The sequence below is a fragment of the Drosophila miranda genome, chromosome XR (genome assembly GCF_003369915.1).
Source record: "Drosophila miranda strain MSH22 chromosome XR, D.miranda_PacBio2.1, whole genome shotgun sequence".
NCBI lineage: Eukaryota > Metazoa > Arthropoda > Insecta > Diptera > Drosophilidae > Drosophila > Drosophila miranda.
The window spans coordinates 51,642,824-51,666,833 of NC_046674.1; the positions used below are offsets into that span (position 1 = coordinate 51,642,824).

Consider the following 24,010-nt stretch of genomic DNA (forward strand, 5'->3'; position numbering starts at 1 on the left):
AAGCGATTCGTAACTACGAACAACCAACCACTTTGTTCAACGTCAGATCATTCCTTGGACTTGCAAGTTACTATAGATGTTTTATTAAAGACTTTGCATCCATAGCTAAACCCATAAGTGACATCCTTAAGGGCGAAAATGGCAAGGTAAGCGCCGGACAGTCAAAGAAAATACCATTCAAATTCGACGAAAGTCAGTGCGCTGCATTCAATAAACTAAAAGAGATTCTGGCATCCGAAAACGTAATGTTACTCTATTCTGACTATAAGAAAGCGTTTGACCTAACAACAGATGCTTCGTCCTTCGGTCTGGGAGCAGTGTTATCACAAAACGGGAAGCCAATTACCATGATATCAAGGACACTAAATGATAGTGGTTATGAATTAGTGGACTGTATAATCGTTTATATCTTGATTATTTAATATTGGTGGTTATAGTACAATTATATTACAAGAATAGCGGGGGGTTCGATTCTGCGGCGGAACAAACTATGTTTGCGGGCGGCTTCGTCTCGAAGTTTCTACTGCATCAACTCCGCGAAAAGAAGTCGAGCAAAAGGGAATTGAAAGATCACGCGATAAGACTCGACGCGACGGTTTCAATGCAAAACAACGGAACGCATCGCTGTGTGCGTGTGCAGCTGCGGGTCTGGCCATGCGTGTGAGAACATTACAGCTATGTTCTGGACCCGAGTAAACAACAACACAGCTATGCGCGTAAAAATAGTTACTTAGGCGGTGTACTACAATCATGAGCGTGTAAATAGGTCAATCGCAATATACATGTAAAAACTACGAGGCTCATTTCTCACCATACCGGCCCCCCTGAACGACTGTTCAGAACAAGGGAAGCACAGCAAGTTTGGTAACAGGCCTCTTGTACACTCCTCGGGCGGTTTTGACGGTGACCACTCGAACCCTCTCGTCTTGGCCAGGATGAACTTCGGTGATTCGCCCAAGCAGCCACTTGCTAGGCGGTTGATTTGGCTCCTTCAGTACCACAAGAGTGTCCACGGTTATGTCGTTGGACTCCTGCTGCCATTTCGTGCGAGGTTGCAAGGAAGTAAGGTATTCCAGATTCCAACGTTTCCAGAATGGACGGCTCCGGCACCGACATGTGAGGTTGACCTGTAAGAAAATGAGCGGGGGTAAGGGGATCCAAGCTGTGATCGCTGGGCGCGCACAGTGGGCGAGAGTTGAGTAACCCTTCAATCTGAGTTAAAATTGTTGAATATTCCTCGAAGGTTAACGCACTGCTACCAATTACTCGGCGAAGGTGGAGTTTGATAGATCGTACGCCTGTTTCCCAAAGACCTCCAAAGTGCGGGGCAGATGGCGGAATGAAGTGCCAGTTGATGTCCTGACTCGTCAGAAAATTAGCAATTTCCTCGTCTTGACTTTGAGATACAGCTATCCGTTGCATCTCCGTTAGTTCCTTTCTGGCTCCATGGAATGTTGTGCCATTGTCCGAGTACAAGTCGGATATAGGGCCACGTCGAGACCAAAAACGTTTGAAAGCGGCGATAAATGCAGGAGTCGTCAAATCACTGACGAGCTCGATATGAATTGCTTTGGTGGACAGACAAACAAAGATGGCAAACCAAGCTTTGCCAAACTTCGGTGTCCGACCTGCTGATGTCTTGATGGTAACTGGTCCAGCGTAATCCAATCCAGAATGTAGAAAGCAGCGGGTGGGCTGAACGCGAAAGGCGGGAAGATCAGCCATGAGTTGTGTACTCGTTCCTTTGCGCTGGAGGAAGCATATCTTGCAGTTGAATACAATTTTGCGGACTATGTTACGGGCTCCCAGGATCCAATACTTCTGTCTCAACGTGTGAAACATAAATTCGACTCCAGCGTGTAACGATGTGACGTGCTGGTGTCTAGCTATTAAAACAGCGACTGGTGATTCCTTTGGAAGAAGTATGGGATGTTTTGCGTCATAGGTTGTCATCGAGTTTCCAATGCGTCCTCCTACGCGCAGAATTCCTTGGTCGTCAACAAATGGAGTGTAGTGAATCAACTTGGACTTTTGAGAAAGGGCTTGTCCAGTGCTCAGCTGTCTGTACTCCACTTGGAAGAACTCCATCTGGACATGTTTGATTACCCTAGAGCGGGCATATTGAAGCTCCCATGACGATAAAAATGATGACAGGCGGTCCTTGCAACGAAGACGATGTACGAACCGAAAGCAATAGCTAAGTGTCCGCAAGAGATGTGACCAGGAGGAAGCTTTGTTGATCATACAGTTAAGATCATTTCCTTCATTGGAAATGTGTAGACTAACTTGGGGCTTGACCTTTACTTCCATCCGCTCAGCGTCCTCAGTCGACAGTGCGAACTTGGCCTTAACAGGTGGCCAAGTGCGATGTGATTGGGAAAGCCACGGTGGTCCATTCCACCACAGTTGATGTTCTACCAGATCCTTTGGTAAAAGTCCGCGTGTTGCACAGTCCGCGGGATTGTCCTCAGTGCGAATGTGTTGCCAGCAGCTACGTGGGCAAGCTTCTAGAATCTCAGCCGTGCGATTACAAACATAAGTGTTCCAAGTCCGTGGGGGTGATGAGAGCCAATGTAGTACAATTTCGGAGTCTGACCAACACGAAGTACTTGAAATAGGAATAGTTAGAGTTTGCTTAACCAGAGACATCAATTTCGACAGAAGATGGGCGGCATTCAACTCGAGCCGTGGGATGGAGATAGGTTTGATGGGTGCCACCCGGGTTTTTGCGGCGATGTACACGCCATCGTTTCTGCGGGCGTGCGTATGAACGAAGTGTTGCTCAGCGGGATCACTAGCATCAATGGTAGCGTCACTTGGTTGAACTCGTTCCATGTCCATGAACGATCGAACCAAAGTGTCCAGATCCTCGTGCGCGTGATGTGCTAGTGCGTGGTTGTGAGCATCACTACTGAGATGGTAGCTGCTCTTTGCGTTGTCCAGTGTACAGGTTCCAAAGCTGATCAGCTCCTAAGATCACGTCGATTTCGCCTGGTTTACCAAATGTAGGGTCCGCTAAGGGTAGATCACGAATCCTTTTCCACATCGGTGTGTTAGACTCGATCCTCTGGGCTGGAATCGAGGATGTTAAAGTGTTCATAATCAGACCTGTTACCACCACTGAGGCCGAGCTTGTGCGGGAGAGCAGCGTGAATGTGGCGCGACCTCTAGTAACCCCAGCAGGATTTGCGCCTAGACCAACCACTGGTATACGAGCGTGGGTGCGCGGCAAACCAATTCGTTGAATAAATGATTCGGCGACCATCGTTATAGTCGAACCAGTATCCAACAGTATCCTGCAGGTGGTCTCGTTGCCCCAGGAGTCGACTATAGTGGCCAAAATCGTTGGCAATATGGCCTGACTCTTGGCCACGAATTTCCTCTCCAATGTATGATGGCTGACCACGGCAGGATCAGCGTCATCAGGGAAACTGGACGAGCGGACGGGTGAGTCAGCGGAGTTATTGACATCAGCGGAAGCCGTGACAGAGCGTATGTCCTCTGGATGAACAAGAGTGTGGTGCCTCAGCTTACACAGACGGCACGTGTTTGTGGAATTACACTCCTTGACTTGATGAGATCGGCTTAGACAATTGAAGCACAAATGACCATCCCTTGCGAACTTGCGGCGGTCCACAACATCCAGAGCCTTGAATTGAGTGCACGCATAAAGGCTGTGTTGCTCGTGACAATATACACAATCACGAGCAGACGTATTTGGCACGTCCACATGATGAGAAATTGCACGACGTTTATTCAGCACCGTGTGTGTATCCTGGATTAGCTTTGGATCTTGACAAGACTCAAGTGCATCGCAACGGGCGAAGACAAAGCCGAACAGGTCATTTATGGTCACATTTTCCTTGCACGATTCACTGGAGGTGGCCCACGCTTCCTTGCATTCCGGGTCTAACTTTGAGAGCAAGATATGGATTAGCCACACATCGCGGCTGTCGCAGCTCAGCGCATGTAGACCACGTATACTTTCGTCAGCGGTGTCGACTATCTTACGCAACTCGGCGATGTTTGAACCCTTTGCGGTTGGCAACGAAAGAAAGTTTTGAATGAACGAACGAGCAATCAGTGACTTCTTGTTGTAGCGATTTTCGAGCCTCTCTCATGCGTCCTGGTAATTGGCATCCGATACGGGAATATGTTTTATCAGAGACAACGCTTCACCATCCAGATAGGATTTCAAATAATGAAACTTTTGGCACTTGGACAGACTACTCTTCTTGTCGACTGAGCCTAAGAACAAGTCACTAAACTGACACCAATCCTCGTATCTGCCCGAAAACGTCGGAATGCGTATTTTCTCGAACTGCAGCTCTGTGGTTCCCGATGAGTCCCGAATCCTCTCCAGAAGTTGAGTTTGTCCCTCAAATAAGCGTTCCACAGTGGTCGATAGCAGTAGATTTGAGTTGTCGTGCTCAGTCTCGTGACTGCTCCGGTCACGTATGGCTTCAGTGAAGATACTATGCGCACTAAAGAACCTTTTCTCATATTCGGGGATGTCCAAATCCGGATCCACGTATTCCTCTTCATCATTATATTGGACCAGCTCTTCAGACAGCTCCATAAAGCGGTTGAAAGTTGCAACAAGTCGGTCCAACTTGTGCTCTAATGTTTGCACAGAAGTACATGACTGTACAAACTCTTGAGCCTCCGCAGCCACGCGAGTTAATTGGGATTTGCAGGCCCCACGTTGCTGAATTAGACGATGCACTAGGGCCTTCATGGCAAACAGCGGGTAACGGTATCACTCAATATGTATATGTATAAATAAACTCAAACGCGGAGATCCGGCTCGAAGGACCAATATTTTTTTTTTTTTTTTTTATTAATATATATATTTGGTTATGAATTAGTGGACTGTATAATCGTTTATATCTTGAGCTTATTTATTATTTATTGATTATTTAATATTGGTGGTTATAGTACAATTATATTACAAGAATAGCGGGGGGTTCGATTCTGCGGCGGTACAAACTATGTGTGCGGGCGGCTTCGTCTCGAAGTTTCTACTGCATCAACTCCGCGAAAAGAAGTCGAGCAAAAGGGAATTGAAAGATCACGCGATAAGACTCGACGCGACGGTTTCAATGCAAAACAACGGAACGCATCGCTGTGTGCGTGTGCAGCTGCGGGTCTGGCCATGCGTGTGAGAACATTACAGCTATGTTCTGGACCCGAGTAAACAACAACACAGCTATGCGCGTAAAAATAGTTACTTAGGCGGTGTACTACAATCTTGAGCGTGTAAATAGGTCAATCGCAATATACATGTAAAAACTACGAGGCTCATTTCTCACCAGATAGGGAACTTAACTTTGCAACAAACGAAAGAGAGCTACTCGCTATAGTTTGGGCTTTGAAAAACCTCAGAAACTATCTATACGGAGTAAAAAATTTAAATATTTTTCATCAGCTTCTAACTGTAGGCCGTCTAACCCGGGAATCGTAGTGACCAATATCGGTGCGTGAGTGAACTGCATAGGTATAAAAACACAAACCCGGTGATTTAATGTAACTCTTTTTTATTAGCTGCGCGTCCGTCTCTCACAATCGCCATTTACAAAGTGCACTCACTCTCTTCTCGATGTTTCTTATCCGATATCTCACTATTGGTATTTCCCACCGAGTGTATCGATGGTGCGGTAAATACCAATGCGCGCTGTATGCTATTTTAAATACTAGTTGAATGCCTCACTAATTATTACCTTGCTACAATTCGGCCATCCTGACCGGAGTGCTCCTGAACTCCTTACATTTAATTTAGTTTCTAGATAGGTTGATTTATTACAGTTGGGTGTGGTTTACTCTTAATATTCTAAGTTTACGTGTTACAATCATTTTCTTCATTTTGATTCCCTGTGACATTTGCATTATTACCATTTTCAATCCACGGCTTCATATTTGCCACCGCCCAAACTCCTTTATACGGGATCCTTGATTGTTGAAACCCCTCTACATCTTCTAGCAAATACCTATCATTTTTTAACACCTTTGATATCTTATAAGGTCCTTTGAACTTCGGGATAAGCTTTTTAGACACCCCTGTATGAGTGTCGAAATTTCTCACCATAACTAGATCATTATCTACGTACACGTGTGGCTCCCTTCGCTTTGAATTTGTTGCTTGTTTGTTATAAGACTGTATTTTTTCCTGATGAGTGCCTGCTACTGCTCTAATCTTTTCTATATCCCTTGTTGCCCGCTGTTCGGTTAGTTCGTCTAGATGATCTTTTAGTAAATCTGAAACCTTTCCTTTTTGTACGACCCCAAACAACATTCTGCTCGGGTGTTCATTAATTGTTCTTTGAATTGTGTTGTTCATCGCGTGTTCTACTGTTTCCACTACCATATCCCAATGTAATCCTTTTTCCGGGTCAACAAGCTTTGCAATCATGGGTCCCAAACTTCTGTTCACCCTTTCTACCTGCCCGTTGGCCTGTGGCGACCCTGTTGCTATCTTTACGTGTTTAACATTGCTCTGTTCTAAGAATTCTTCAAACTCTTTTGACGTGAAACAGCTTCCTCTGTCTGACACAATGCATCTGGGTCTACTGTAAGCTCGGAAATAATCTTTCATTGCAATTACTGCTTCCTTTGTGCTAGTGGTTTTGGTCGTATAAAGTCTTACGAATTTGGTGAACGCGTCTATTACTACTAAAACATGTTTGTTGGCCCTGCCTTTGTCGACTGGCCCGAAATGGTCGATATGTACTACCTCGAATGGTCCTGACCCTTTTGGTATGTTGTGTAAAAACCCTTCCTCTTTTCCGTGTTTTGCTGAGTACGCTATGCATTTTAGACAGTTTTCAATGTGTCGCTTGGCTTTATACCTTACGTTTGAGATCCAGTAGCTTTTCGATATAGCGTCGGTCATCTTGTCTATACCGACGTGCCCTAGTTCATCGTGGTACTTATAGAGTACGTGGCCTTCCATTTCCTCGGGTACGCAGAATAGGATAGTATTGTTATCTTTTTTCCTGTATATTATTCCGTTTCTCATCTCATAATGTTTGTGTTCTGATTTCTGTAACGTTTCTCTCAGCTCCATCAGTTTGTTATCTCTGTTTTGGCATATAATTAAATTTTCTTCAAAGGTGTTTGTGTCTACCGTGAGTATCTGAACGGCTCTGCTTAGCGCATCTACGTGTTGCATTCTACTTCCTGACCTGTGTTCTAACTTGTAGTCATAATTTTGTAACTCTAACGCCCAGCGGGCAATGCGTGGATTGAGTTCTTTTTTGTTTAGAGTCATAGTTAGCGCGTTGCAGTCTGTCACTATTTTGAAGGGTATGCCTTGCACGTATACTCTAAACCGTTGTAGTGCATAAATTATCGCTAGTGTCTCCAGTTCAAAGCTGTGGTATTTTGCTTCGGTAATTGTTGTCCGCTTGGAGAAATAAAACACCGGGTGCATTCTGCCATCACCCTTCTTCTGCATTAGAATTGACCCGAAACCTAACGAACTTGCATCGCAATGTAATTCTGTCGGATCTCTGGGATTGTAAAGTGCCAAGATCGGTGCTTCCAACAAATTACTTTTGAGTTGTTCGAAACATTCTAGTTCTACGATACCGAATTCAAACTTCCTGTCTTTTTTGACCAAATCATAAAGGGGCTTAGCTTTCGTAGAAAAATCTTTTACGAACCGTCTAAAGTAAGAACATAACCCTAAGAAACTCTGCACTTCGTTCGTTTTCGTGGGGACTGGGAACCCTTTTACTGCCTGTAATCCCTTCGTATCTGGTTTAATTCCGTTACCCGATATGGAATAGCCCAGGTACTTAACTTCTGACTGTAAGAATTCGCATTTATCAATCCTTAATTCAAGTTTATTCTCTACCAATCGTCTCATCACTTCTTGTAAAATTTCCATGTGACTATCACTATCTTTTGTTGCTACCATAATATCGTCCATGTATATTATAACTTTGTCTTCCTTTACCATATCTGCAAAAATGTTGTTTGTGAATCTTTGAAACACCGCCGATGCATTTCGTAACCCGAACGGCATCCTCAACCATTCGTATTGTCCCATGGGGGTCGTGAACGATGTGTATTTAACTGAATCTTTATGCATAAATACGTGGAAGTATCCATTCTTCAGGTCTAACTTGGTGAAAAGTCTTTTCCCTGACAGTTTATCTAGTAGGTCGTCTATCAGAGGTGTTGGGTAATTGTCCTTTATCATACCTTTATTAAGTGTGCGATAATCGACGCACAGTCTCAACTCTCCCGAATTCTTTTTTACCAGTACTATAGGCGAAACGTATTCTGACTCACTGGTTCTGATGTAACCTTTTTCTGTGTATTCGTCTATCATTTTCTGTACTTGGGCTTTTTCGCTATACGACAGTCTTCTAGGTGGGCAATGAAACGGTTTTTCGTGTTCGAAATTCAACTTCATTTCCCACTTGGTTTGTGGTAAGTTTGGTCTTTCTGCGTTTACATACGCTGTCCTAAACATGTATTTAAGTCGTCCTGCGAGTTCTTGGCTACAATCTGTCCCTACTTTCAACTCCCAGTCGTTTTCTTTGTCTGGATACTGGCTTGGTAGTTCGTTGAAATTGGTTTTTACGCTCTCGCAGGTATCGCTGTCTTCCAGACACTCAACCATTGCAGAACACTCATTTTCTACCTTGCCTCCACTTTCTACTTCATGCTTATTCTCTTTATCACCCTCATCTTTAACTTCACATTCGTATTCTCCTAAACACTCATTCTCTATTTTCCACTCATTTTTTTCTAAACACTCATTTTCTCCTAAACACTCATTTTCTTCTAAACACTCATTTTCTCCTAAACACTCATTTTCTTCTAAACACTCATTTTCTCCTAAACACTCATTTTCTTCTAAACACTCATTTTTTTCTAAACACTCATTTTTTATTTCACACTCGTTTTTTGTCTCACTCTCCTTCTCCTTGCAAATGTCACTTACAATTTTAAATTTGCATAAATTCATAAAATCCCTACCTAACACAGCCTCATAGCCCATCGACTCGTCTGCCACTACTAGTAATTCAAAGTTGATTCGATTTTTGTTAATAATTACAAAACTGGGTATTTTACCAAAGATGTTAAGTTTGCTATTATTTAGTCCAACATAAGCGTAATCCGCATTTTTATTCAAAATAAATTCAATTTCTCTGTTTTTCTTGTCTTTGTTAAACTTATATAAACTTAAATCATCTTCTTTGATTTCGTTCGAACTTAATCGTGAGCGCTCTTCCACTTTATTTAGGTTATTTTCCGACTGGTGCTCTAGACACGATAACTTCATAAAACTTATTGGGCTCCCTGAGTCGATGAGGCACTCTAAGGACAAGCATTTGTTATTGTAATTGCTAATGTATATATTAAATTTGTATATATAATCGTTATGTACCTTGTACTTCTTTTCGTCACAGTGTGACACCTGGTGACTCATGCTGCCGCATCCGTAGCACGCTCCTCTTTCGCGCTTGGGCTTGCGGCACTCCCCTGCCACGTGGCCCAAAGAGTTGCAGTTGTAGCAGCGAATGGGTGTTGGCGAGGCTCCAGTGTTTGCCCCTTCAGTTGAACCGTACTTCTTTGGCAGCATGATCTTCTCGAACGCCTTGAGTAGTTGATATGGAGCGCCAAAGCACTGCATGTGGGCTTGCCTACGCAGGCCTACATCTGGGATACCTTCGATGACTCCGTCAATAAACTCCTCGTCGTCAATGACTATGCGGGATGCCAGCGACACTTTGGCGTTGAAGTACATCGAGAACTCCTCGCCACGTGCCCATGAACGGGACTCGAACTTGCGACGGAGCAACAGTTTGCTTTCCTTGGGATGGAAAGTGTCTTCCATGACGTTCAACAATTGATCGATTGGCAGCGACATGTGCTCCGGACTCGAATGCAGCCACACCAATGCTTTGTCCTTAAGCTTCGACATTAGCAGCATTAGTAGCTTCTCATCCTTCAGTTTGTTCACTTTTGCGACGGCCTTAAACTGCGCGATCCAAGTTGTGACGTCATCGTTGTTTCCAGAAATGTTGCCATGATATGTTGGCAACATGTCTTTGGCGGCATTTAGCAACATGACGCCAGCGTCATTGCTGGCGGCTGGTGTTGTGTTCTCTCCTCTCCCTTCCTTCTCCCTCTCGCTCTGCAGCTTCAGCAGCTCGATTTGCAGTTTTAACATTTCAACCTCTGCTCGATATTCGCCATGGTTGTTGTTGTGCCCAGGCGCTTGCGGTGCTTTTTCGTTCTTCTCTTTGCGTTCGCTCTTCGTCGAGTCTTGATCTGCGGCCGCCTCATCTTCCCTCTCGTTCTCGCATGTTTCGGCTGCCGGTGGTCCCTGTCCCCGCAGCTCTACTGGTATTTCGTTAAGTCTCGCTGCCATGGCAGCTTTGCTTCCACCTTTTGGTAGATTGAGGGACTCCAGCCATTCGCGCAGCTGGGCGGCCGAGAACTCCTCCGTGCCGACCAAGTCCGACATGTTTTTTTTCAGCGATGGCGTCTTCGACGGACGAGATAATAAAAATTTTCGCTATTTTTCACTGGCGGCGATTGATCGTATCCCACTTCTGAAATTGTAGGCCGTCTAACCCGGGAATCGTAGTGACCAATATCGGTGCGTGAGTGAACTGCATAGGTATAAAAACACAAACCCGGTGATTTAATGTAACTCTTTTTTATTAGCTGCGCGTCCGTCTCTCACAATCGCCATTTACAAAGTGCACTCACTCTCTTCTCGATGTTTCTTATCCGATATCTCACTATTGGTATTTCCCTCCGAGTGTATCGATGGTGCGGTAAATACCAATGCGCGCTGTATGCTATTTTAAATACTAGTTGAATGCCTCACTAATTATTACCTTGCTACATAACGTTTGCAGTTTCTGAGCGCAACCCAAACGCAAAAATAAGACGCTGGAAAGCTTTCATAGACGAGTACAATGCAAATATCTTCTACAAGCCAGGAAAAGAAAACTTCGTCGCTGACGCACTATCACGACACAACATCCATACCCTAGAAGATGATGTACAGTCAGACAGGGCCACAATACACAGAGAAGTATCACTTACATACACTATAGAATCAACAGACAAACCAATCAACTGCTTTCGAAACCAAATTATAATAGAGGAACATGAAGTAGCTTCAAATCGCACAACCATTTTGTTCGGTGAAAAGATCCGACATTCAATATATTTCTCAAGTAGGGACTCGTAAATTGAAAAAATAAGTGACGCTGTCAAAAAAGATGTCGTAAATGCAATCCACTGCGAATTACCCATATTAGCATTCATACAACACAAATTAATAGAAACATTTCCAACAACAATGTTCCGATACACAAAACACATAGTAAATTACATTTTGGACAAGAACGAACAAAAAGAAATAGTTATTACAGAACACAATAGAGCCCATAGGGCGGCACAGGAGAATGTAAAATAAATTTTACAAGACTATTTTTTCCCGAAAATTACCAAATTAGCCGTCGAGGTTGTTGCAAATTGCAAAATTTGTCAAACGGCCAAGTACAACCGACACCCGCAAAAACAAATACTTGGGGAAACACCCATACCCTCGTATGTGGGCGGAATGCTACATATCGACGTATATTCAAACGATAAAAAATACTTCCTCACATGCATAGACAAGCTTTCAAAATTTGCAGTTGTCCAACCCATCGCTTCAAGAACAATAGTTTACATACAATCAGCAATTTTACAACTTATCAATTTTTACCGGAACACCAAGACGATCTATTGCGATAACGAACCTTCCATAAAGTCCGAGACAATAAAATCATTATTAAGTAACCAATATAACATTCAAATTATAAATGCTCCACCACTTCATAGTAATTCCAATGGACAAGTCGAAAGATTCCATAGCACCCTTAATGACATTGCGAAATGTTTAACAGCACAAAGGAAACTTACAAATACTGTGGAATACTTCAAGCAACTATTGAATACAATAACACAGTTCACTCCGTACCGAAGAAACGTCCGGTCGATTCACTCGACCTCCCCTGAACTTGAGGTAGAAATCAGGAATAGAGTTCATAAAGCAAACAGTTCATAAGACATGATAGACAGTTTCAAGTAGGTGACACAGTCCTTGTAAAAGCAAACAAACGATTAGGAAACAAACTGACACCTTTGTACACCGAAAATAAAATCGAGGCAGACTTGGGGACACCGGTCCTAATAAAAGGAAGGGTGGTCTTTAAGGACAATTTAAAATAGACATCAGTTCATAATGAGTTCATATTACTCTTCACTTTTCAATATACAACAATAGTAAAGGATACAGAAGAGTTAAGAAACCAATTCCCACAATCGCAAATGAGACATTACTTTCAAGAAACAGAATAATTATTTCAGAATTAAAAGCATTAATGTTATCAGTTACACTTGAAAAGATAGGAATTGTTAACCCTTCCATATTAGACTCTCACGATTTGAGAAGAATAATTAATGAACACTCTACGAATCTAACTATTACTGATTTAATAGACGTAGCTTAAATCAAAGTTTTATTAAATAATGAATTCTTTCCTAAGCCTTACTTAGTTTGTAAAAAAAAATATTCTGTAAGATTAATCTGTAATCACCCTGTTCAGCACAAAGGCATCATAATTAACTTCGCCGAAGACGGAAAAATAGCCGACGGTGGTAACCATGTTATAGCTATCGGAAACTGCGCTACCACTCTTACAAAAACATTCTGTAAAAAACCTACCTGCACAACTTGTGCGCAGCAACTACACTCCGGTGTCATCGCGCACTGTTCAACTCGGCCCAGCCATCTCGAACCTGTAACACGCATCAATGATGGCATAATCATCATTAACGACATAATGGCTACAATCGATAAACAGGTGGTGACCTCCTTACCTTTGACGACGAGATAAAGGTAAACAATAATACAAATCTCAAGAACTACGTGAGGAAGTCTCCAGGATCAGCAGTATCCACACTCCTCGACATAACAAGCCATGAAGACGATCCGAGCTTGCCGTACTTACAAAGGTTAAGTATGGAAAACTTACGACACATCGACCAATTGGAAACAGGACTCGTAAGAAGACCGATATCTTGATTGTCAGCAATCGTTTTATGCTTCTCTGTTATGCCTCATCGAAACTCTACCAAACGGCTCCGAGAAACAGACGCCAACGCAAACAGACCTCCAAGTGCTAATTGACGGCTTAAAGAAATCCGAGGACGTCTTCCACTTAAGTGAAGGAGGAGTTAACACAATCGATCGAAGAAGCATAGAGAGCGCAGGATCGGCCGTCATGCAGGGGATGTTGCCCAGCGATGCCAGAGTTTTGGGTGCGCAACAATGTTGCAGAACGAGCAGTGAGCGTCTGGTGTGCTGAGGGCTAACATACTTGTAAGAAGAAGGGCAGTTCTTTTGGAGAAATCAATCGCGTCGGCCGTCGCCACGCTAATCTCAAACCGAAAGAAAGAAATAAAAATTAAAATTAATAAATAAGGCAGAGGGTGGATCGAAGATTGAATTTAGAGTTTTGAGCCAAGGTAGAGGAAGCGTTAACGATGTGGTGGGGGGAGTAAAGTACATTAGTAGTATAAAATCAGATAAAGAGAATAAATGTGTTAAGGATAGAGAGGGACAAGTTAGAGTTTCAGGAAGAAAGATTACTAAAATCATTGATAGTTGGGGTAGTAGGTGCAACGCCAGAAGGAAGGAAGGAAGTAGTTAGGATTCGGAAAATGCCAGAGGATGGAATTAAAGTAGATTTTGAAGTGGTAGATGGTATTGTTTACAAGAGGAGTTGTGAAAACAAACTATGTTTCTATGTAGCAATATGTATGGACGAGCATTTGATAAGGTGGTAACACGAAAAACTAGGACATCTGGCCGTAGAGACGTGCGGGAGTGACCTTTTGAGGACCTACTGGTTTCCGTCAATGAGAAGTAAATTGACAGCGTTCATCAAAAACTGTCTACCGTGTATATTACACTCGATGCCTAAAACAATCCATAGTAGAACGCTCCATAGTATACCAGAGTCGTGTCTTCCTTTTCATGCCCTACATATTGATCATTTGGGTCCGTTGCCGAGTATTAGATCTAAGCAAAAAAACACCTCCTTGCGGTAATAGATGCATTCACTAAGATTGTCAAATTGTTCCCGGTTAATAGTACCAGCACGCGGAAAGCAAAGGATGCCTTAAGTAGATATTTTGATTTCTATAGTCGATAATATCAGATCGTGGGACCTGTTTCACCTCGTTAAAGTTCTTTAGTTTTTTGCAGGAGAGAGGGATAGAGCCCATTAAGGTGGCTACAGGTGCACCGCAGGCGAATGACCAAGTAGAGCGGGTGAATCGTGTTCTTCTTCCATTGTAAAAAAATTGCCAGAGCCCCTTGAGCAAGCCGATTGGTATAGGCTGATGAGCAAGGTAGAGCATGCCATTAATAACTCCGTTAACACCAGTTAGAAAAAGACACCTAGCATATTTTGTTATTTGGAATAACCCAGAAAGGACCTGTTGTAGATGAATTAACCGAATACCTAGAGGAGAAGTTAGCGTCAGACCTTATAGAGTTGGAAACAATAAGAAAAGCAGCAAATGAGAACATACGGTTGTCGCAGATAAGAAATGAGAAGATGTATGCGCATAAACATAGATATATCGATACTTGTCCTCGACAAGGATCGATTTGCCAATACACATTCGAAGACGACGATCAAGTAGAAAGAACAAATAATAAAAACGTGCTATCTAAAGTTTACATTACCTAAACTTTATGCATGAATATTAAAACTTAGGGCATATGGTAGAGTTCAAAGAAGATGGGAAATATAATTTGCCCCATCAAGGAGTCATAAGAGATTCCATACTAACAACAAAGGTGAGGGCGGTTTTCGATGCATAAGCAAAAACCACAAACAATAAAAGTTTAAATGATATCATGTGGGTTGGAACAAGAGTCTAATTTATTTAAGAGTCGATTTTATGGTGAAATGGCATAGATGGCCATTTTTAATAACTGCGGACATTGAAAAAATGTACCGGCAAATTAATGTTGATAAAGACGATCAACAATATTTGCATATAATTTGGACAGATAATCCAAACTTACAACCGTTACGTACGGTACAGCTTCAGCACCCTACTTAGCAACCAGGGTGCTTGTTGCAATAGCACATAATTGCAAAAATCAAGCAATTAGGGAAATCATAAATTATGATTTTTACATGGACGACCTCGTGAAGCATGTAAGGGCAGTTACCAGGGAGCTTAATGTGGTTGGGTTTAACTTAAGAAATTGGATAAAAAATATCCCAGAAATTAAAAAAGGCGTTAGGGATGACCAAGAAAATAAAGTATTAACCATTGAGGAGAATGAATCCGTCAAAACATTAGGACTCCAATGGGAACCGGTTAGAACGAGTTTAGGTTCAATTTCCATTATGAACCAATTAAGAAAAATAACAAGAGAATAGTATTATCTACCTTAGCCACGATGTATGTCCCCTCAGGCTGGGGAAGGTCGGAAAATTGTTGTCATAAACATTGGCTAGCAGACTCACTAGAAATTTTATACCGTTGGTTCTTCCACTTTGTAGATCGAATTATTCCTTGCATAAACCGTTTAGGGTCTTATGCTCGGATTATAATTCCCTCTACCATATTATATCCACCACTAATTCTCTTCCTCTTATTAAATTACTAATCCTCACACACCTTTCTAGTAATTAGTAATGGTAGTGGTATTTGTATTTGTACTTTGAATGCATGCTTAGTTTCTTAGTTAGTGTAGTGCTAATTTTCCTCGAATATTAGTCCTACAACTATCTTTCCTGCATGTACGCGTTTGGTTCGGCTACGCACCGCGCGTCATGCGGCAGCCCCTTGGTCGGTTGGGCGGGAGGAGGGCTGCGTTTTGCCTGGGATACGGTGACGGCGCAGTAATTGCATCGCCTCTTGCAAGATGCAGTCTTTGCATGTCAACGTCCAGATACGCGCGTAACAGCCTTCTTCTGGTGTCACACGGGCCACTTGACGGTGCAGTAATAGCATCGCCTCTTTTAAGATGCAGTCATTGCATGTCAATCTCCGTATAAAAAAAAAACGAGGAGGAACGTTGTGAGTTGCTTCGGAGACCGCAACTCTACATTTATACCCGATACTTATTCGGTATGGCTCTCCTCCGGCAGACGCCGCTAATATTGAACGACACGACAAAGAGTGCGTGCGAAAGAGACGCTGGGCGCTGCGTAGCCACTGCAAATTGATTTTTTCCTTTTGGCTATAAAAATGATCCGATTTAATCCAGATTCAGCAACCGGATAGATATGCACATTCTCTATGATTGTGCGTTTTTAGTTTTTTCGAATCTGCAATGTTGTGGATGCAATAGATTTTCGTCCTTTGTGGGGTCGGAAAGGGGTGGGGCGAAATTTTGAGATATACGTTTTATAGTGAGATCTAACAGGGGTGTGGCGAAATTTTGATACGAAACGGTCAAGGTCCGATATCACAGGAGTGTGGATACCAAATTTGGTTGCTCTGGCTCTTATAGGTTCTGAGATCCTTGAACTCACATTTTGCAATTGGCAAAACCGACCATGAAACCTGTGTGTTTGAGAGAGACAGAGCGAGAAAGAATGAAATTGTTTTCTTGATTCTGGCTATAATAATTATACGATCTGGTTCAGGTTTTGCACTCTAGAAGATATAGTCATTCTCTACGATTCTGCATTTCAGTTTTCTCGTATCTTTGAAATTGTGAATGCCACCGATTTTCGCCCTTTGCGAAAGTGGGCGGGGCGTAGTTTTGAAACATTCTTGTAACAGTGACATATCACAGAAGTCCGGATATAAAATGTCGTTGCTCTAACTCTTATAGCCTTTGAGCACTAGGCGATGATAGGGACTGAAAGACGGACAGACAGACGGACAGACGGACAGACGGACTGACGGACAGACGGACAGACAGACTGGGCTCATTCGGCTATTGATGCTGATCAGGAATATATATACTTTATGGGGTCGGAAACGATTCCTTCTGGACGTTACACACATTCACTTTTACCACAAATCTAATATACCCTAATACTCATTTTGAGTATCGGGTATAAAAATGTGCCATTACACAGCCGTGGTGGGCTCAAGTTACGAAGCAGAATCATCGGAGATCTAACCTTCAATAGAAAATGGTGTGGTGGCATGCCTGGCAAATCCAATGAATTTAAAAACTCAATTGGATAATTCACGCAAACTGCATCGATAGATTTGTACGACACCAAGTGCCCAGGCAACAACTGTTGTACCTTTAAATTTAAGCCATTGACGTCCCAATTTTTCGCTGACAAAATCCTCTAAGTTTGTTGCGTTGTTGTTCAATTCCTCTACGTCTGTTGACTATGTATCTGCGCGTTACTCTCAGTTCTAGTTGCCTTTGTTGATTTCGTTAATCTCGGGCCTCTTGCAATTGTGATTCACGTAACCGCGCCACGCTCATCTGCATTGTTTTTTGAATTTGTTCACGAATTTCACGAGTACGAATTTCAGTACTCTTATATCTCGTATGGTTCTAGACTTGATCATTTGACGACTCAAATTGGCCCCTCTGCTTCTTATTGGCATTGCTCAAATATATTAAATTCTCGGATTGCAATGTTTGTTATTGAACTTCCCCGAATTTCATGAAATTTTATGTGCTTTCGAATATAAGTTATTTTTTTAGATGTTTTCGGTTTCGAGATGAAACGAATAATAATTTCATACACAATATTCAAACCACAGGATCGAATTTTTTTTTTTGCCTACTGGGATTTCATATGAGAACGAAAAAGTTTTTTTCAATTTAAAATTTGTATAACATTTTCTTTGTATTTCATGAGGCCACATTTACAATATTTGCTATTGGCTCAGATTGGCGATATTACCTTGGTAATCGTAGTAACAATTTTCTGCAGATCCAGATTTACATTAGTATTTTCAATTCTAAATACAGCCATATCACTTCCTTCACTTTCACAACGATGCTATACCTTAAAACTAATCAAACTGAATCAAAATTTTTCAAAACATAAGGGCGTGTAAAAAAATTATGCGTACAAAATCTTGAATAGATCAGACCACTCCTTCGGGTACGTCCCAAAAATAAAAGGACAAAAATGTTTGGGACGTACCCGAAGGAGTGGTCTGATCGTGATGAAAAATGTTGGTCGATGCGCAGACCTCACCGACAAGCACAACAAATTTCACGAAAATCGGTCAAGCCATTTCGGAGGAGTTAAGCTACAAAATTAGTGAACGAGAATTTTATATATTAAATCCATTTTTTTAAATCCATTAACAGTACCATTAATTAACCATACAGAAGAAATGGATAAGTTAAGAAACGAATTAAAATTTTTAAAAGAAGGTTATCATTATTTAAAACGACTTAAGTTCCATTATGTATGGACATGCGGCCTTGATTATCGGAATCATAATAATAATAATATTAATAATCTATGCCATAAGAAGAATTAAAATAGCACGAAGACTGCCACCACTGTAATTGACTGTAAATGGTTATCTGTACTTGTAAGTATAGCTACAAAGAAAATGTACTCAAGAAGGTTCACAAGAATCAAAATACAAAACCATGCCACTTTTGGCCCTTTGCAGAATGCTCAAACTTGAACATATTATCGTCAAAACCATGCCACTTTCGGCCCCTTGCAGAATGTTCAAACATAAACATATTATTGATCTGAAACTGATCTCTTAAGAAATCACATAAAGTAGACAAGTAATGACTGTTCGTGTGTAAAAAAAGATCTGTAACCCATTAAAAGATACTACAACAAAACACAAGTGGAAAACACACCTAATCAATGCAGTCCTAAAATAACAGTAATGTAAGCTGCGAGGGAGCGTACGCTCCACCCACAGTCACGAAGGCCCAACTTCTTTAATTTCCGTATTATACGGCCTGAGGGGCCTGCGGAGAAGCCGTGAACACGGCAGACGCCACTGAATTTTCGGGATTGGTTATCCCAGAAAAAGCAGCCAACCCAGCAACAACAACGAATCAGCGAAAGAGAGGAAGATGAAGCCCAGGCACAACGAAGCATCGAGAACCGTAAGCGATAAGGCAAGCCAACAGCAACGACACGCCAGCAGCGAAGTAAGAAAGAGCAGAACACAGCAGCAGAAGAGAGACGACGAAAAACCGAGAAACTTAAGCGATAAGGCAAGCCAACAGCAACTACGCGTCAGCGGCAGAAAAGAGAGACGAAAGCTACCGGCGCAGCAGCAGACGCCGAAAGAGCGTAAGAACGAGAGCGCCAGGCCTCTGCCGCAGCAACAGGTCCGTATCCATTTACTGGGGAATCCGGGTATCAGGGGATCCGTCGCTTCTCCCCATTCTTAACCTACTTGCCTGAGTACCCCTCGTCCCCCGTCCCCATTGTGATTTGTATCCTGGATAGGATCCCGAGGCCGCTATCCGGCGATTGCCTAAGCGCTCTCGGTGATGCCTATCGGCGCTCTCGTATGATTCCCGCAGTAGCTCGTAGTCCAACAGGATCACGAAGCTGCTATCCGGCAATTGCCTAAGCGCTACCGGTGAAGCCTGTTTTGTCCCGCATGATTCCAGTAGTTCCCCCAGGGTCCCGAAGGTGCCGTCCGGCGATTGCCTAAGCCCTCTCGGTGATACTTGTCGGTATACCTGCGTAGCAAAAAGCTCCATAGTAACTCATAGTCCGATAGGATCCTGAAAGTGCTATCCGGCAATTGCCCAATTGCTGTAATTTCGACCCTGAAGTAGATTGAGATATGTACCAGCCAGGAACGCTACCTTACAAAGCATGCACTCAAATAGACACCCGCAGAAAAATGTATCCTTTGCGTAGGTCTAATGATAATTATAAAATACAAAATTGTACCTTCTACCTTATTGTCAAATCACATATAAGGCTCTGATCTTAAAAACAAAATTTAGTTTAAATTTATAACTCAACTCGCAAATGTCTACACTTTTTTTTAACTTGCTAACCGAATTGATTTTTATATAGAACAACTCTTTTTTCACAAACGGTTTTAGATTTCGTTTTAGAATTGACGTTAGTTGACTCTCGCTAATAAGGTATTGTAAGGGATCTACTAAATGCATAACTCAGTTATGAAATTCGACAATGCTTTAGTTGATTTCCTGCTTGCGATCTCTTATCAACTCTCTCACGTCATCGTCAGATAGCGGTTCAAGAAAATATAAATTCAGCGATTTACAGCGTCTGTATCTCCAGAACCATGCTTGGCCACTAAAGTTTCCTGGTAAGCTATCATTAGTCAAATCATGTATATGAACTTCCCTACTGGCATGCCATTGGGTGAGCCATCATACTGCACTTTCCAGCTGGTAATTAAATTTGCTACTTTTCAACATAGCGACATAGATTGAAACTACTATTTCTCTCCGGTAAATTGTTATTATTTCTATATTCATTGGGTATGAAGGTAGGTACATCTCTTTCTAGATTAAGTGACGAAAGCTCTAGTAGTTCTTCTTCCCCAATAAGGTTCGTTGTTATTTCCATTCTCATCTGTATTGGTATGGAAATGAGGTATTGCGTCAGTACTTCAATTTATTTTTGTTGATAACTTAGAAATTTGACGAGAAAGTTTCGAGATCATGGACTTCATTTGACTAATTTGCGAAGTTATTCGATGATCTACCTGCGATAATATTCTCTGCTCTAAGAAACCTACATCTTGGTTTGGGTTACCCGCAGAAGCAGAATTAGACAATACGTTACTGTTATCCTCGAGATCTACCACCTCATTTGATTCCTGCGACTGTTTTTTTCTTCTTCTTTTTACTACCCGTCAACAGAATCCTCTCCAAAATATTTGTTTCCATATTCAGATTGTGGTCGGCAACATTTTCGAGGGTTTTTCATTGGGTTTCAACAGACTCTGCAAACCTGTTCATTATTTGTTGATGTGGTCATATATCCAAGTTACGTCTTGCGGCCATGGCGCACACACTAGTAAATCTTTAAGAATTTTAACGAATAAATGCTCGAAAATATCAAATTCACTCCAAAAATAATCTATACGGAATAAGGGTATTGAGATTTGAAACATAAAAAGGATTACGGCAATACATATCACACTATAACTTGTTTCGAAAATATACTATTAAAAAAAATATTGTCTTTGATAGGAGCTGAAGCTTCAGAAGAAATATACGAATTGTTCCGGGCAGTAAGCATTCAAAATCTTAAAGATTTACCCAGAAATTTACAACAACCTTTGCAATTTTCCTGACAGGTTAGGTTAGGTTAGGTTGACCCGGACGGCCCTCAGAGGGGGCCCCACATAGGCCAGTATGGCCCTTAGTTGTCCGGATAGGGGGGGGGGGGGGGGGGGGGGTATGAACCGTCGCGGCAGTGTTTAGTGGGTTTTGAAGTCCTCGAGTATCGAGGTATTTTTCGCATAGGCCAGTAGTTGCTGTGGCGTCCTCTTGGAGGCATCTTCCAGTGATGCCAGCACTGGGGCGCCCAGGTACTTCCTCCTTGCCCTTAAGAGAGCAGGACAGTTGCAGATGAGATGTTCCAGGGTTTCGGTTGCCCCAGGTTCGTCACATTTCCTACAACTGTCTCTGTTTGTGATGCCTAGCTTTGTTGCATGCGCCGCAGCCAGGCAATGGCCCGTTAATATTCCCACTAATAATCTGCAGTCCTTCCGTGGTAGGTGCAGCAGGTAGTGGCTGAGTTTGTCATTGCGTTCCTTGCACATGATTTTCGAGGTTCTGCAGGCGGTGGTACTCCTCCACCTACATTCGGTTTGTGATCCGGCCTGCTGTTCTAGATCGCTTTGCAGCGTTCTGAGGGAGACAGGCACGTTCTCGGTTCTCGTATTCGCCAGCCCGACGCCTTCCTTAGCTAGTACGTCCGCCGTCTCGTTCCCTTCGATGCCCTGGTGGCTGGGAATCCAGTAGATCCGCACTGACTTTGTCGTGCTTAGGGTATCTAGTGCCTCCCTGCTCGCCAAGACATTTCTGGAACTGACTGCGGACGACTGCATGGATCTTATCGCCGCTTGGCTGTCGACGAATAGGTTGACCGCATCGTGTGCTCTTTCAGTGAGAAGAGCGACTTCCGCTGCTTTCCTGATGGCAAAAACCTCTGCCTGGAATATGCTACAATGGTCCGGTAGCTTATATGACAGCCTTATCTCAGGGTCTGTACAGTATAGGCCCGCTCCTACTCCTCCGTCCATCTTGGAGCCGTCCGTATATATATTGAGGTGCTCCGTTTGGTCTCTTCCGATTTTCCAGTCTTCAGGTCCCAAGGATGCAGTTGTTTTTACGTCGAGGCATGTTTGGGGGGTCATGTAATCAGTTGATCTGTCATTTCCCTTCCAATTGAACTATGCCCGTATTCTTGTGGCGACATATTTCCTGAAGCGATGAGGCGTTGTGCTGCCTTTCCTGCAGTCAGACGGGCGTGGATGTCTAGGGGTTCGATTCCAAGTAGGGTTTCGAGTGCTTTTGTTGGGGTTGACCTCAGCGCCCCTGTAATACAGAGCAAAGCCTGTCGCTGAGTCCTTTCCATAAGCTTATGATACGTTTTCTTTCCAGTAGCTTGCCACCACACTAAGACTCCATACAGCAGAGTTGGTCGCACCACCGAGATGTAAATCCAATGCATCAGAGCCGGAGATAGGCCCCATGTGCTGCTGAGCATCTTCTTGGATGCATAAAGCGCAATGGTGGCCTTCTTCACCCTTTCCAATACATTGGGTTTCCATGCCAGTTTACTATCCAGTACTGTGCCCAGGTATTTGACTTGTGTTTTTGGGGTTAGCCTAGTTTGATTGATCTTCGGGGGGTCCATATCGGTACCTTGTACCTCTTGGTAAAGAGGATGAGGTCCGTCTTGTCCGCGTTGATACTGAGTCCTACTTCTTCCGCCCACTCGCGTATCTCCCTGAGTGTTCGTTGCATTAGTGAGCTGAGGGTCGATGGGCAAACACCCGTAATAAGTATGCTTATGTCGTCCGCATAAGCTGTTATTATTGGGGCCTTCCTTTCGTATCTCTTGATGAGGTCGTCGACCACCAGATTCCACAGGAGGGGCGACAGGACTCCACCCTAGGGTGTGCCTCTGTGTGCCTCTTTCACCATGGAAGCGGTGCCCCACTCCGATTGCACCCGTCTGCAACCTAGGAGGTTCCTTATCCACAGGTTGATTGCTGGGTGTGTATTAGTTGCTACCAGGCAATTTGTTATTGCTTCCGTAGCCACGTTGTTGAATGCTCCGGAGATGTCCACGAATACTCCCAGTGCATACTTTTTATTGTGAAGGGCTTTCTCAATGGTAGCTACTACCGAATGTAGTGCAGTCTCCACCGATTTCCCTTTAGTATAGGCATGCTGGTTGGTTGACATCAGTCCCCCTACCTCATTTCTGATGTGTAAGTCCAGCAGCTTTTCTAGCGTTTTTAATATAAAGGAGGTAAGGCTTATCGGTCTATAGTCCTTGGGACTCGCATGGCTGCACTTTCCTGCCTTTGGGAGGAAGACAACTCTCGAGGTTCTCCATTGGATAGGGATATAGCCAGTACTTATACAAGCTGTGAATATTGCGGAGAGCCATGGGGTAATCGCCTCTTTGGTCACCTGCATCATGGCTGGGAATATCCCGTCAAGTCCTGGTGCTTTTGTGCCCGCAAAGGAGTCTATTGCCCAGTGGATTCGCTTGGTGGTTAACAAATCTGTTGGGGGTGTTGTTCCTCGGTTGCTAGGTCCTGGTGCTCTTTGGCATCAGCGACCTCGGTGCAACCAGGGAAATGTTCCTCCATTAGTGCTGTTAGGGCTTCGTCACTGCCCTCTGTCCACTGTCCGTCATCTAGCTTTAATTGGCTTTGTATGGTAGGCTGCTTAGAGAGCAGCTTCCGTAGCCGTGCGGTTTCTGGTACTTTCTCGATGTTGGAGCAGAAGGTCCTCCACGAGTTCCGTTGTGCT

General features: G+C 43.1%; 2 protein-coding genes across 3 annotated transcripts; both read right to left on the bottom strand.

Annotated features, from left to right (window-relative positions):
- Nucleotides 1–418: 418 nt before the first annotated feature.
- On the bottom strand, nucleotides 419–4,771 carry LOC117186602. The gene is made up of 2 exons (XM_033387586.1): nucleotides 2,681–4,771; nucleotides 419–2,608 (listed from the first exon to the last, which is right to left on the bottom strand). The coding sequence occupies exons 1-2, from the start codon at nucleotides 2,839–2,841 to the stop codon at nucleotides 970–972; spliced, it is 1,800 nt and encodes a 599-aa protein (XP_033243477.1). The 5' UTR covers nucleotides 2,842–4,771; the 3' UTR covers nucleotides 419–969.
- A 4,326-nt stretch (nucleotides 4,772–9,097) lies between these two features.
- LOC117186621 lies at nucleotides 9,098–10,650 on the bottom strand. 2 transcript variants are annotated; one of them, XM_033387628.1, is made up of 2 exons: nucleotides 9,401–10,650; nucleotides 9,098–9,330 (listed from the first exon to the last, which is right to left on the bottom strand). In XM_033387628.1, the coding sequence occupies exons 1-2, from the start codon at nucleotides 10,481–10,483 to the stop codon at nucleotides 9,301–9,303; spliced, it is 1,113 nt and encodes a 370-aa protein (XP_033243519.1). In that variant the 5' UTR covers nucleotides 10,484–10,650; the 3' UTR covers nucleotides 9,098–9,300. The 2 variants fall into 2 exon arrangements, with proteins under 2 accessions (XP_033243519.1, XP_033243520.1); XM_033387629.1 differs by having other exon boundaries at nucleotides 9,098–9,312; nucleotides 9,401–10,649.
- Between the last annotated feature and the right edge of the window lie 13,360 nt (nucleotides 10,651–24,010).

Bases quoted from the DNA above. Each gene is read 5' to 3' on its own strand.
- LOC117186602 (XM_033387586.1), bottom strand. From the start codon at position 2,841: ATGGACATGGAACGAGTTCAACCAAGTGACGCTACCATTGATGCTAGT. The intron at 2,609-2,680 runs GTTGAATGCCGC...TCCTATTTCAAG, and splicing joins ATCTCCATCCCACGGCTCGA to TACTTCGTGTTGGTCAGACT.
- LOC117186621 (XM_033387628.1), bottom strand. From the start codon at position 10,483: ATGTCGGACTTGGTCGGCACGGAGGAGTTCTCGGCCGCCCAGCTGCGC. The intron at 9,331-9,400 runs GTACATAACGAT...GCTTGTCCTTAG, and splicing joins GTGACGAAAAGAAGTACAAG to AGTGCCTCATCGACTCAGGG.